The sequence below is a fragment of the Amphiprion ocellaris genome, chromosome 22 (genome assembly GCF_022539595.1).
Source record: "Amphiprion ocellaris isolate individual 3 ecotype Okinawa chromosome 22, ASM2253959v1, whole genome shotgun sequence".
In the NCBI taxonomy this organism is placed as follows: Eukaryota; Metazoa; Chordata; class Actinopteri; family Pomacentridae; genus Amphiprion; species Amphiprion ocellaris.
Genome location: NC_072787.1, coordinates 12667235 through 12682472, shown reverse-complemented (window position 1 = coordinate 12682472; position 15238 = coordinate 12667235). Strand labels below are relative to the sequence as shown.

Sequence of the window (15238 nt, the reverse complement as noted above, 5' to 3'; positions counted from 1 at the left end):
ACGTGCAAAAAATATGCTGTTAAATACAAATCTTTAAAAAGCTGTGGCCAGTCAGAGAGAAAAAGGATCGTGAAGCAGAAGATGATGTGGCGAGGAAAAAAAAAGTGGTTTGTTGCCGTTTGTCCGGTGCTGAAGGCCTGATGAGGGAGTAAGAATTGGCTTTGGTAATTGAGAGAAGCCTGATGTAAGACATATGGTTCACCAGAGAGAAGAGAGAGAATAAAGAGTGAAAAGGAGGAAGGAGTTCCTGCTGCCGGTCAGCAGTCATCAGAGCCAGATCCACTTTGACCCTCCGGTCAGCTCACTAATCAGGCTGAATGACAGCAGGCCATAGGGCTGTGTGTGTATGTGTGTGTCCAGCGTGTGCAACAGACTGAGACTAGGCAGGTTCTGTGTGTAGACACAAGCAAGCTTTGTGTATTTCTTGAAGAAGAAGTTTGATTGCAGTGGAAACAGTCACATGATAGTGTAAACTCTTTTTTTTTAACATCACTGAGAAAAATATTAAATTAAATTTTATATCAGGTTTTATTTACTGACTGAAACATTAGCGGTTTGTGAGTATTGACACCGGAAAAATTAATGTGGTAATTCATTATTTGAGATTACATTTCATATTTCTATATCCCTGTATTGTTTCATATTTATATATGAAGTAATTTTTGAAGCACGGATGCCTCATATTATCTGTTCCCAGCTTCTCAGACATTAAGTTTGTCTACTTTTTTCTGTTTTAATTTCACTGTTTAATGGACTTAATATCTGAATGATTAATGTCATTATCAGTTTATCTGCCAGTTATTTTCTTAAATGATTGTTTTCTATAAAATCTCAGAAAATGAAGTACACTCGATTTGTTTTCTCAGCGCAATATCGCTGTTGTTTCTGCCTCAAACCACCAGCTTCAAACCATAGACTATAGATACTGACTTTGCATTGTCTATAAAGCAGGAAAAAGCAGCAACTCCTCACTTTAGTGAAGCTGAAGCCAGAGATGTATTAAGCATATTGTCCTGAAAACTGACTAAAGCGGCTAATTGATTGTTAAAATAGGTGTAGATTGTCTTTTCAGCTGATTAACCTGGTAATCATTTCAGCTCCAATCAGTAATGAAAATAATCCTTAAGCAGCCCTGATGTACATGGACATTTCCTCACCATATCATGTACAGCGTGTGTGTGCAGCTACACGAGCGTGAAGTTCTGTTTGTCAGCTAGTAAAGGGTCATGTGAGCGCAAATGTGCAAGGTGTGTGTGTGTGTTTGTATGCATGTAGCCTGTTTACTTTGGCAGCCGTTTCTCTTTGCTTTTGAGTGTCTGGAGGGAGGTGCCAGGACGGAAAGGGTTACGACAGAAAAAGGACTTGAAAAAGAAGGGAGCGAGGGACTAGAGTGGTGACCTGGTGGGGGTAAAAGCTGGGATTGACTGTCTTAAGTAGAGGGGAGTTTGTGCGAGTGTGTAAATGCAAAAGTGTGTGTGCATGTGTGATTCATTACTCTCACTGAGGAAAATGAAAAGAAGCGTCTGGCCAGGGGCCCAGAGGGAGGAGAGAGAGCGACTCTCACAGAAGGTAAAGAGGGAGAGAGGGAAGCACATGCAGTTTGAATGAAGGCTCGTGTGTGAAAGAGATACAAAGAAAGAGAGAGAGTTTTGTAGGTTGCAGAGCCAGAAGTATTACAGTGCAACTTATCTAGGTCCAAGAGAAAACAGGAACACGAAAAAAATTTTCTGTGTTGGCCAGCCATCTACACTTGTTTTTATCACCTAGAAGTCTTGAAAATAATTTGATGAATCTAAAATAACAGTCGTGTATAAATGTGGATGAGAACAGAGCTTTTGAATATAGTGCAAGTATTTACAAGTTTATACATGTGTTTTATTAAAAACCTTATTATTTGGGGTCACAAAATAATAATGATGATTTCAAAACCAACTAGTATTTTCCTTTAAATCCTGCACAAACCTTTTCCAAACCAAAATGTTTTAAAACACTAAATTAATTTTATCAGACTTATTTTGGAGAGATCGTGCTGTTTAACTGTCAGCTGATGGGAGTCCGTTATATTTAACCATGTTTTACAGCTGGGATCAAAATGAATTCTTAAGGATTTCTGAAACATATCAGCAGTTGAAAACTGTGTTTATGAGAAATTGTCATAACATTAGTGAACGCCATGAAATATCAAGCTGATAAAAGCAATTTGATGTATAATGTTTGAGCTTTCAAAGAGGGCTCGAGTGTCCAGTGTGCTGAGCATAACAGAAATGTTAAGACGACATCTTATGTCACTTTAATTCTCTGCGTTAGCATAGTGGGTCACTCCATAATGTGCAATAAGGCTGGATTTATTTTACTGCTGGACTGCAACAGTTTGGTTTCAATCATTAAAGGCTCATATTTTTACGTAATAATTGTCAGATAGATTTTACGATCAAGACACCAATGCAGAAAATACTGATCATACTGTGTACAAGCCACAATTATGTGTTAAATTCCTTCTATCAGAATAAAAATGAAAATGTGTAAATGAGATCAACTAGAGTTTGACTGTATTAAAATGCAGATGATCAAGTAGAGCAGCCGGTTTAACCACAACATACTGAATGTTCTAGGATATTTGACAGTTTTGTTATTTACCTTCTAATTCTGCAACTATTGTGCCATTTGTTTGCTTGAATAATTGATTTGGTCTATAATACACTGGTGAGTGTTTTCCCAAAGCCCAAGATGACAAATGTCTTCTGTTGCCAGCTCAAAAATTTAGTTTACGATCATAGAAGAGTAAAGAAATCAGAAAATATTCAAATATAAGAGGCCAGAATCAGAGAATTTTAAATATTTTTTTCCTTATTTTCAAAATAATTGATGATTATATTAATACAGGTGTGTCAAACATGCGGCCCACGGGCCAAAACTGGCCCACCAGAGGGTCCAGTCTGGTCTGCTGGACGACTTTGTAAAATGTAAAAATCACAGAGAAGACATTAACTGAAAATTATAAATTTGTAAAACTATAAATTTCAAGTAATTCCTAGACCATGACAAGTTGTTTGGATCGTAAAGTAAAATACTAGATTGTTCATTGTTCTTTTATTGTTTTGTGTCTCATTTTTGTAATATTTTGTCCTGTTTTTGTTGTTTTCTTGTCTGACTTTTGTCATTTGTCTGAAATTTTTGTTGTTTCTCCTTTTTGTTGTTTTATGTATTGTTTGTGTCATTTTGTGTTTTTGTTTTTTGTCTCGCTTGTATTGTCTATTTTTTGGTCGTTTGTTTCTCGTTTTTAAAATTTTTTTGTCTCATTTTTATCGTGTGCCCATTTTTTTGTAGCTTTGTAACTTTTTTGTCTGATATTTTGTCTCTTTTGTGTCGTTTGTCTCATTTTTTGTCATTTTGTGTCTCATTTTTGTAAGATTTTGTCTTGTTTTTGTTTGTTTGCTTGTTTTATGTCTTTTTTTCTGACTTTTGTCATTTTGATCATGAAGTAAAACACTACATCATTCAGTTCCAGATACCTGTGACTGAATGTTTTGTACCCATGTGGACACTCTGTGATCTATAAGTTTTAATGTCTAAATGATAAACTGAAGCATAATATTGTTGGAATTGAATTTATTTTCCTAAGAAATTTCAGGTTGTTCATGATGTTTTGTAAAAAGATAATTCCTTAGATGTGAACATTTTCAGAATATGCTTTTTTGCACTAAAACGAAGGAAAAGTTTGGAGTTGTTATTTTTATATTATTATGCTGTGATTTTACTGGTCCGGATCACTTGAGATAAAGCTGGTCTGAATGTGGCCCCTGAACTAAAATGAGATTGACACCCCTGTATTAATAGGTGACAACTACCTGTTTAATACATTAAGCGTTAGTATAGTATAAAATATTCACTTTCCTAATGTTTGCGTTATCTTCTGGAGAGATTTTGTTTAAAAAGTAACCTGAAAACACTATTGTCGATGCCCAATATTTCACACACAGCTTTGGCCGGCTCAGCGTGGACATGCTCTTAGATGTCCAATTGATTTTCTGTGTGCATATGTTTGTGTGTGCAGATCAGGAGGTGGGAGACAGCAGCGGCGGCGTCGGAGCTCAGGGCTTCTCCATAAGAGCTTCTCCCAAGACCACCCCACGGTGAGCACACACACACTCTGTCCTTCACACACACACTCCCCTCCCTCACCATTTACATTCCTCACTCACTCCCCTCCTTCACCCATCCCCCCTTTTTTTCTGCTTTTCCCTCCGCTGGCCCCTCGTCTCCCCTCTTCGTCTCACTCCTCGCACACACACATGCACACTCGCCTCTTTCGCTCTCACCCCTACAGGCAATTCTTGCTCTCTCAGCCAACGATAACTTGTGTTTTAGAAGGTGGTAACCATCCTTCAAGTTAGATTTTTTTTTTCCCCCGGTCTAATCACACATGGAAGGACAGTCTGGTGATCTGCTGTATCGCCTCCATTTGGGAATATTTGCATGGATCTTTCAGGATGGGAATATTGATCATACAGATACATTTTGGTTTGTTTCTGCTACTTTGTGGAATGGGTGATTTCACTTATTAAGGTTGGTTACTTTTTTGTCACTAATACTGCACCCATTTGTTGTCGTACATTTGCGATACATATTTAATGTGACAATGGCTGACATTTATTTTTAAAAGAAAATATTGTTGAAATTTGACAGTGACACCTTGAAGTTTTTTTTTACTTAATGTCTGAATTTAAATACAGTTAATAAAATTATGTGTCGTATTTCCATTTGCCAGGTGAATCAAAAGTGTAAAAATTTCAATTTGTCAATTTTTCCAGTTTTTCTCCACATAGCACACCTCTCTTCCTCTCCTCTCAACTTTCCCTCGCTGTTCCTAATTTCCCCTCCTTCACACTCAACAGATTGTCTCAGCGCAGCCCAAGATTTATCGCATCAAGACAGTGCATTTCCGTCTTTCTGTCCGTCTCTCTCTGCTGCATGTCCTCTTTCTTCCTCTCTCTCCCAGTCTTTTCCTCGCTCTCAGACGCAGACAGAAAGCCTGGCCCCTTTTCATTAGAGGCCACTGTAACAACAAATTGATGTAGTTTTATAGCCAGCAGTGTCTATGTTTGTCTGACGTTTATGTTAGGTCGTTAATCTCCCTATTGACCTCTCTATCTCCTCTTTTCTATCCATGCTCTCTCTCTCTCCCTCTCTCTCTCTCTTTCCCTCCATTCAGCTCTCCCATTGGTGGCCTGCAGATCCGCTATGACTCTTCGGGGTCGTTGCCAGGGCCGGGGCTGGGGTTGCTAGGGGCGGGGGGAGGCGGCGCAGAGACGCTGCCCCCGGTGGCCACCAGCATCGAGCAGCTCCTGGAGAGGCAGTGGAACGAAGGGCAGAGCTTCCTGCTGCAGCAGGGAGCGCAGGGGGACGGTGAGAGAACACACACACGCTTAAAATCATTTCTTTTGTGTTGTTTTGATGGACAGCTCTCTGTTCTGTCGCCAAAACGATACAGATTCAACCTCTAGACTCTGAGAAATAAGTTAATCAAAAAAGCCAGATTTTTTTTTGAAAAAATTTAGCAGATCTTGAGGTATAAATTCTTAAAGTCAGACGTTGAGACAGTTTTCATGAAGGTAAAGTTGTGCTGACGGCGAAGGCACTAGGAATAATAGTAGAAATAAAACCAGGATTTTGTTGTTCACTCACTGATGAAGTTGAATTTTTTTTTAGTGCTTTGTAAATAAACCACAAAAATAATGTTAAAGGCATCAGAATGCAAGCAGCAACACTAGAACTAAAATCACATAGAATTTGCATTTAAAATCAAGAACTTTCTTCCAAAAGAATGACACATACTAAGATACTGAGATACCTCACACACAAACACACTTTACACATGACTCATAATCACCTTCTCTACCTTTTTGCCCATTTCTGTCTCCCTATCAATTGATCCGCCACCTCTTTGCCTCCAAGCTATTGCACAGCCGCCCTCTTTGCGGTCACTTTCTCACTTTATCTGTTATTGTTGCATCTGTCGATCTCTGTCAGTTATCTGCCAATCTGAACATCCCTGCAGGGATCAATAAAGTGAAAATGAAAAAGGGATGGCGGCCTAGTTGTTAGGAAGACCGTCCTTCAACCAGATGAATCAGGTTTAAGTTCCTGCACCTACAAACCCTCCTCCTCTTCCCTGAGTTGTCTTTGAGCGCTGTATCGAGTCTGCACAGGCAAGCAGGGGTCACTGCAGCTGAACTTGACCCCCCTGTGGAGTCTATCTGTCTAATCAGTCTCTGGGTATTTGAACATGAGGTGTATGGAGGCAGAGCAGCGGATTTTGCCTTAAGGAAGGAGTAACTTTTCAAAAAGTCAAGACATGGGTCTTTTCCATCATCATCTCAACTGTAGGTGAAACCACTTTGAGTAGGAAAATCCTGTTGTGTTGTTTTTCTTACACATTACTGGGGAGCGGAACAATTACAGAAAGACTTTACAGAAGCATTCTTCTTCTTATCTGTCTTTTTTTCAGTTGTGGGGATGTTGAAGTCTCTCCACCAGCTGCAGGAGGAGAACCGGAGGCTGGAGGAGCAGATTAAAACCTTGACCATGAAAAAAGAACGACTGCAGCTTCTCAGCGCTCAGCTATCAGTGCCTTTCACCCCCTCCACGACTTCCTCTGGTATACACACACACACACACACACACACACACACACACACACACACACACATGCGCATTGGAACTGAAATGCACCCAAACATAAACACGCACAAATCAGTACAAGAGCTGCAACAATTACTCGATTTGTGAAAATTATTAAGGAAAAACTTTGCTGACCAATTAATCATCCGCATCTAAAAACTCCTCTGTGGTTCCAGGTTGTCAAAATGGAAAGATTTGCTGCTTCTGTGTGTATTTTGATTGAATCTGAAGCTCTCAGAACCTGGATGGGCATTTTTCACTGTTTCGTCAGCAGCTTCAGACTACATACATTGGCACAGACTGCGTTTAGAGGAATCTAAACCTGTGTTAAACTGTGTTGTAGATGTGAAGGGAGCCCAGCTGGGAGCCACTGATTCATCTTTACCTGTGGCAGCTCAGGTAAAGACTGATACCCAACAGATTCAAACTCTATAGCACCCCATAATCATGTACCACATTACAAGACAGTGCAGTAACATAAGTGTAATACCTGAATTGGCTAAGGTTAATTGAAACAAGCATCATTTATGATTTAATATTGCATGGTAAATTAGGCAAACTGCTGTAATGACTTCACATTTGTAATGAACAAAATGTGGGAAACAGATTATGAATGTAAGAGTTGTCACTAATGGTGTTTATCTGTCTCTGTCTGTCCCTCAGGACAGTGCATCATGTGGCGGTCACAGCAGTAGTGGCTCCACCTCCTCTCTCTCCACGCCTCCTTCCGTCTCCCAGAGCCCACCTCAGCCACAGATCAATGGCGTTGCCACCGTGGGGGCAACCCCGGCCGGGCTGGGTGGCGTGGCGGGGCTGATGGGCGCTCTGGGTGCAGGGAGTGCGCTGGGCATGGGGGGGATTGTCGGGGCGCTGAACGGTGTGATCCAGACGCCAGCAGGAACCGCCAGCCCTCACACTCACACTACAGGAGCCGCTACAGGTGTCACATTGGCGGTCAATAACAGGTATCGCAGACTGCTTTCATCCTGAAATATGTTTGCTGTCCATTTTAGATTAATTAAAATTAACATTGGGATGCTGAATACTGTTTAATGTCCATGATGATGATACAATCATGTAGTGTCATATACCCACCTCAACAAATGAGTTGACCAACTCTTTTTTTTTCACTATTTATCAAAGCAAGAAATGATAGATAGATAGATAGATAGATAGATACTTACTTACTTACTTACTTACTTACTTACTTAATAAATCCCTGGGAAATTCAAGATGTTCAAGAAATGGTAAAAATGCTTTCAAACTACATGTTAGTTTGTTTTGTTCAAATGTCCGCAAAATTGCAGTAACCACAACGAAAAATAGATTCTGCGTCCCATGGCACAACCAAGAAGCAGTGACCTGCAGTCCACAGAGCAGATAGGAGACATGTTTAAAAACAAATTAGAAATGAAAGTATCGAAATATCTTTACTATGTAGCATCACCATTTTTTCCCGTATTAGTCATGCCTGTCCTCTTGGAAAAACTTTCATATTAGGTTTTTTCAATTTTTACAGATCTTTTTCTTTTTTATGATTTGTGCCATTTTAATTCTGTAACACTTCACAAATCCACAAAAGAGATTTTTGCATTCTTTCTTTCTAACCATGGTTGAGCTGTTTCCATAGAGGTGAAGGACTTTATATTGGATGGAAAAATGATGCCACAGCGAATAAAAATATGACGGGAGCAAAATATACCCAGAAACTGCTTGGGGTTGAAAAGGTTAAAGACCTCCAGATGTGTTTCAGTTGCTTTACATTTTCAAGACATGCGATTTTCTGCCTTCTTTCACTTAGCCACATCTTTAAGTACTAAAAACAGCAGAATCATTCTTGTCTGGCATCTTGATATTTCACAAGATGTTTGAATGTGAGCTTGCGTCTTCTCCTTTTTATTTCTTTTTTGCTTTCGTGTTGGATTCTAGCAGCTCGGCAGCTAGTAAGAACAGGTGAGATGGAATTCGGTGGCACATGGCAGCAACCTGTAGCTCAAGAATGCATGTTTTCTGTGTTTGTGTGAATTCATGTCCCTTTTTTGTTGTTTATTAGAAAGTGAAGATGTTGAATTCAGTTTGTAATTATCAGACTCAAACATTTAAAATACTTCTTTTTCTTGGACCAATTTATGATTTGTCATGAGTTTCTTTGGTTTCTGTTATTCTACTCAATGTACACTTCAAAATTTTTGAAAGTGTGCATTAAACTGTCTTGTGCATGAGTGTTTATTGTGTTTTTGTCATCAGCACTGTGCGACTCGGCCTGCTGTCTGAGCAGCACAGATTCCTCCTGCAGCAGCAGCAGCATCAGCTCCAGCAGCTGCTGTCCTCACAGCCCTCAGCGGTACGACGCACACGTGTGCACACACACACGCACGCACACATGCACACACAGCAGCCAACATGTGATTACTCAACATCACACACAGTTAAACACACACAAAGACACTGAGCTACAATTTTCCTTGGGACAATGTTCTAAATCACCAAGCTTATTAACTCTCTTTTTTTTTTCTTTGTGTCACACTTTACTCCTCTTTTTTCTCTCTGTCTTCCCTCTTTTCTTTTTTCCCTTGCCTCTGTCCCTTATTTTCCCCTCCACCTCACTTCCCTTCTCCTTGTCTACAATCTCCACTTAATCCTCATTTTTTGCCCTTCCACAATTTCCTCTTTCTCGCTCCTCTTCCTCTGTATGTCTTCCTCTCACCCCTCCTCCCTCCCTTCCTCCCTCCCTCCCTGTCTCCCCCCAGGAGCAGCAGCAGGTGTTGCTCTACCAACTGATGCAGCAGCAGCAGGACCTCCAGCAGCTGCAGTCCCTCTCCTCCTCTGCCCAGATTCCCCCCATCCCGCTCTCCTCCGCTCAGCTGCCCATCAACAACCTGCTGCCCGGCGCCCAGAGCCAGGGCCAAGGCGCCATCACCGCCAACCCCTTCCTGGCGCTGCAGCACGCACACGCTGACACACACGGCTCAGGGGCGCAGAAGCCTCGGCTAGCTGAGAAAGCCGTGGGCGTCGCAGGGCAGGAGAAGACATGACGGCATATGCTCTTTTGTTTTTGATTTTTTTTTTTTTTTTCCCCTTTTTTAAAATAAATATGCAGAGTTTTTTGGGATCAGCCTGTTGGTCAACTTTGTAGTTCAGTGATGAGAACATTGGCAGGAGAGAAATCTGTTCCTGGTGGATTATCCTTTCCAGCGGTGTGTGCTAAAACATTAGCGCACAGTGCGGCAAGTTATAGCCGAAGACAGAAATAGGAAGTGTTTTTAGTTGTTTTTTTTTTTACAGTCACAAGCTCGCTGTTGTTGACCTACCCTGGTTTATTTTACAACTTTTTCAAGTTGCAATCTTGAAACCACATTTTGTGTAAATTTGTGCTATTTATTTCAGTCCAACTTTAGTTTTCTTACTTTATGTCGGGCTCTTGTTTCGTCTTTTGTCTACTTCATGATTTTTATTTAATGTTACTTGTAGCAACTGAGTGTATATTAGTGTCAGTATGTAGCACCAGAGGTCATGTGATGCGTTCGTTCTCCTCTCTTAACCCGTAAATTGACCAACAGGTCCCAGAAACTTATTCGTTAATTATGTTCCTTCGATGTTTTCTTCTTTCTGCTTCTTGTACACATTTCTTCTTCTTTTTTTCCCTCTTGTTTCTGTCCTGGTCTGGTCTCTCTGCTGTTTCACTCTCTCAGGGCCCTCAGCTAACCAGAGTTGTGCGCTCAGCACACACACAGAACTACAAACACAAGAAGAACAATAGCAGCAATACATGAATATAAAAAATACAATTCCCTACCAATAGGACTTACAGTAGCAGATGTATGTTTGACATCTGTCTCGCTGCAGTCCCAAAGGGAATATTGGGTGAGACTTGTGAAAATATCCCGCATGTTCTCGCTGCTGCCTCTCTCCCCGTGTCTCTTTCACTCCCGTTTGTGTTGATCCATTAATGTCAGTGAGCCAAGCCTCGCACGGTCACCACAGAAGCCTTGCTTTTCGACTGTCTGTTCTCCGGGCCAGATACAGGGGGCTCAGTCAGGGAAGGAAAATGTAACAAAAGAGAAGATAAAACGGCACGTTGAATGTTCACAAGGATGTATTTAATCCACATGGCACAGACTCACAAAAAAAAGGAATCATGCAGTTGGTTGTCAGCAAATGGAAGTCATTACATTTCATCTTCCTGATTGAGCCCCCTGCTGCACCTACCTCTCGAGCAGGATCAGCCTATCAGGACCTACAAGGCCGGCAGCAGCGGCCACTTAAAAACCCACAACAGTCAGGACTGGCCAATCAGGGTCCAAACCCAAGTGCCTGAGGCCAAGGGGGGAAGGCGGGATTTTGTTTTCCTTTTAGTCCCTGTCACTCAGCCCAATTTTTCCACAACACTACTGGTAATTAAGCTGCGTTGCTAAGGCAACAGATTAAAAAAACACTCAGCCTGTCAGTCTGGATGTGCCGTCTCTTTAATAAAACTAGGAAATTTTATTCTGCTGCATTCTCTAATATCAAAGCCAACTTTGGGTTGTGCTTTTTATTTATCTGGAGTTTTTGTGTAATGGGCATAAGATGATATATTTTAAAGGCCCGCTGGTTTTGCAATTTAACATCGTTTTGTACTACTGTGTAAAGTTTTTTTTTTTTTTTTGTCTTGATTTTCTCTCCATACAGTCTAATCTTGCTGTAAAACCCTTTTAATGACTTCTACTCTGTGTCATGTGTTTAAAAGCTAGAAGCTACTTAATAGTTGGCTGATTGGGGAGGGGGTGTGGCTGTACATAGCTGTTTGTAGGGGGGGACAAAGTGTGTCAGGGGGGCATTCAGTGGCACAGTTTTTACCTCGTTAAGTGTACATAGACCTTTCTCATTGGCCGTTGGTGTACATAAGTGATTGTGATTGGCCGTGCTGGTGTGAAGGAAAGCCAATGAAGCCTCAGTTTGTGTGTGAATCTTTAGTAACAGACAGTAAGGTTGACAGTGACTGGACACACAAAAGTATTAATTTATTTTTATATGTGCAGGGACATTGTGTTTCTTTTTTTAAGTTTTGCACCATTTTCTCTATGAAAAGTCATTTTATACTCTGGGCACCATGTTTTCATCTGTGCACACATTTGTTTGGATCAATTTTGTACAAGTGGAAAATGATTGGGGGGTTAAAAAAATAATTTAAAAAATCAAACATTGTATTCCAAAACACAGAAATAAAGAAACACTCTGGAGAAAATCACGAGAGCGTTCAGTGTTTGTATCGAGTAGTTAAAATCCACTTTCATAGTGACTTCAAAAACTTCTATTACAATGTGACAAGGAGTATTTATAACTGATCTGATCCTGAATATTTAATTCAATTTAAGTTTTATTTGTAGTTTTAATTACTGATAGAAAGAATGTCTGAATATGATTTATCTAAAATACATTTATTTGCACCTTTAAACAAGCACATGGGTACATGCACTATATATTTAAATTGTTAATTTGACAGCTAGCACACAGTGATCAGCATAAGAGAACTGTAAATGAGCCAAAAAAAAAGTTATGAAAGTTAATTTTCATCTGGCCTAGTGGTAAAAATGACTTGTGTAGATGACCTATAAAAATTTATACAATACAGTTCATGCCAAATATATCAGTTATTTTGACTAAACTATTGAATAAACTACATTTTCAGCCGATTAAAGATATGTCAGTTTCTTCTGATCTGAGTCTGTTAAAATGTCTTGAGGTGACTTTAGATGAGATTTAGAGTAACAAATATATTAAAATGCTTCTGTTCAATGTGTTTTTTGCAGTTTTAAGTCACCCTTGAGAGCTAACGTATTTTACCGAACGTACCGTGCAGTGAAAAGAGTGAAACGGCTCTCCTGGTTTTATATTCTATGCAATTAATTACACAGAAAATCATGGAAGAGGTGGCAGCAGCAGCAGCAGCGGGATGTGATTCATTCAGTGAGGAAGGGGGGAGAGAAAAAAATGAATAATCATCAAGCTCAGAGGTGCCAATAGAAACTGAACATCTTTAAATGTAAACAATGTGCTTCAAGGCTCCTGTCCTAACAAATAAGCACACACACACACACACACTAAAGCTGATGACTTCCAGCTGCCAAGACACACCAGTGTGTGTGTTGTGGAGGTGTTGGTGGTGGTAGCGGGGAGGGGGCACCATTCTGCTACATCTGCTTCTGCCCTGGTAATTAAAAGCTCACTTTCCTCCTGCACCCCTGCTCCCTTCAAAAATATCCCCCCTACACACACACACACAATCTAACCTGCATTCAACACAACACATACAACACAACCCCCCCCTCCTCTCTTTACCCAGCCACTTGCTTCCTTCCCCCACCAAATATCCCTCACCGTGCCCCCCCTCCCTTTCACTCTATCAGCCCTGTCAATCAAAGCCAGGCTGTTTAAACAGCACAGCCCCCCTCCTCCCCCACCCTCTTCTTCCTCCCTCCCTCCTTTCCTCACCACCACCACCCAGGACCCTCTCTTTCATATAAGCCTCCCCCCATCAGGGCTGCCTCCCCTCCACTCTCCCAGTAATAGCAGCACCCCGGCCTCACAGGGGCTGAGCCGCTGTGTCCATCATCGATCACCCCCCACCCTCTCTCCGGGTGGGGGGGGGGGCTCAACAGCTGACGGAGGACCCCTGTGTGCTGCCCAACCAGGTGCCTGATCACAAAGTCAAAACATTACTAAGCCCTGGTGTTAGCAGACAGGAGGATCTCTCCCTCTCCCTCTCTAAGATAGCAGGCCAGCAGGAGGGTTAAGCCCTGGATGATTAGACAAATGTAGGGCAGATATCTGCGGCTTCAGACGCAGACTGAGCTGCTGTCACTGAGGAATGCTGTGCAGTAACATATACCTGATTCTGACTGAGCACTAAGTTTCAGTTTCTACTTTAATGTGTGTAATCTCCCCCTTTTTTTATCTTCTTCTTCTTCCAAATAAGGTACTATAACCATCCAGGACTGCTTAAACTCTTAAGATAATACAACATTAAAGTTGAAGCAGAGTAAAGCCAAAGAGAGTGCAGTTTGACATGATTTACATTTATTGCCCTGAAGAAAAAAAAAACTAGACTGTACAATCACAGACATTTTTCTGCATGAGCAAATTTAGTTTAGAAAATGTAACTTAAGTAGAATTTATAATTGTGAAAGATTCTACATGTATCCGAAAGACTCAAGCAGCAGAAAAAATGACTTTTCCAGTAATCACAGAAAAAAAAGCTCCTTAAACATTTTTTTCCTTTTTTTAAAAAAGTTTTGCTTTAAAAGTTTCCACCATAACCCACAATACTCTCTGCAAACTTCTAAAATAACCAGTGCACACAACTACAAAACTAACTCAAAATAATCACTGTGCAATGAAACAAGCACATTCTCACATAAAATGAATGACTCAGTGTGTCTTTATTGACTGAAAAAAACAGGGTCTTGGCTAAAAATAAACATTAGTTCTGAAAAGTTGACAGCAACGTTTTCACAAGCAATTCATTTAAATACAGTATGCATTACTGTTATGAATAACGGGAATAATAGTGCCAAAGCATTAAGGATGGTGTAATTCCCCCAAAAAATAAAAAAGGAAAAATACATGAAATTTATTGTAGCATCAGTTCTCACATACTTACAGTGAATCAGGTTTCCTTGCTGTCATCTTTCCCATCCTGCCGCACTGCAGCCAAACAAAAAATATAAGAGCAAAACCATAAAACAACTTCAAGTGCCACGAGTGATTCCTGCACAGGTTTCGGCATATGTTTGGTAATTCAGTTAAATTATTTAATTAGACCTCGGCCTAAAAGAGAGAGAGCAAAGAGCAATAAAGCTGAGAGAGGCTCCGGTGTAATAAACCATTAACAGGAGGAGGTGGCCGCTGGTGTGTACAGTAATGCAGTGTAAATCATCACAGAGTGGCTGCCATTAGGAGGTTTAATCCTGGCCAGAAACCTGCAGTCAGCTGCCAGGGGCCCTGATCCGGTGCCGAGTGGAACCAGATCCGGCAAACAGAGGTGTTTAGGGCCGTCAGGGCAGGAGGAAGAGGAGGAGGAGGAAGAGGCTGCAAGGAAAGAGTGAAGGGGGAACAGCTGAGGAGATTCCCAGAGAGAGAGAGAGCATGTGTGTGTGTGTGTGTGAGAGAGAGAGAGAGAGAGAGTGTGTGTATGTGTGTGTTTGTGCCCCCCACAGGTCTCCCTCCTGTAGGATAATGGTGGCGAAGGGAAGCAGCAGGATTCGGCCTCATCCCTCTTCATTCTCAGACAGCTCGTATTCTTCTGCTAAGTGACACTCCTCTGTCACCCCCCTGGCGCACACACACACACAGACACGCATATATATTTATATACACTCCTCTCTGCATCCGCTGACTCTCTCTTTGCCTTCCAGCTGAATAACACCTTACAGAGTTCCCCTATTGATGCCACCACAACTACACACATGCAGTGACTGAAGGGCGATCACAAACCTGGATAAATGACAGCAAATGGAAAACAAGCAATGCACCATTTAGTCTTTTAGTCTGTATCCTTGGAGCCTGCCTTGATGTG

General features: G+C 41.1%; 1 protein-coding gene across 3 annotated transcripts in view; it reads left to right on the top strand.

Annotated features, from left to right (window-relative positions):
* mllt10 (MLLT10 histone lysine methyltransferase DOT1L cofactor) overlaps window positions 1-11911 on the top strand; it is a 46429-nt gene extending 34518 nt beyond the window's left edge. For all 3 annotated transcript variants that reach the window (XM_055007108.1, XM_023272103.2, XM_055007107.1), the window contains 7 exons: window positions 4055-4133; window positions 5213-5406; window positions 6509-6658; window positions 7025-7080; window positions 7345-7646; window positions 8929-9025; window positions 9432-11911. In XM_055007108.1, coding sequence (XP_054863083.1) covers window positions 4055-4133; window positions 5213-5406; window positions 6509-6658; window positions 7025-7080; window positions 7345-7646; window positions 8929-9025; window positions 9432-9716 — 1163 coding nt within the window. In that variant the 3' untranslated portion in view covers window positions 9717-11911. The remainder of the gene's footprint in view (window positions 1-4054; window positions 4134-5212; window positions 5407-6508; window positions 6659-7024; window positions 7081-7344; window positions 7647-8928; window positions 9026-9431) is intronic.
* Window positions 11912-15238: the final 3327 nt, after the last annotated feature.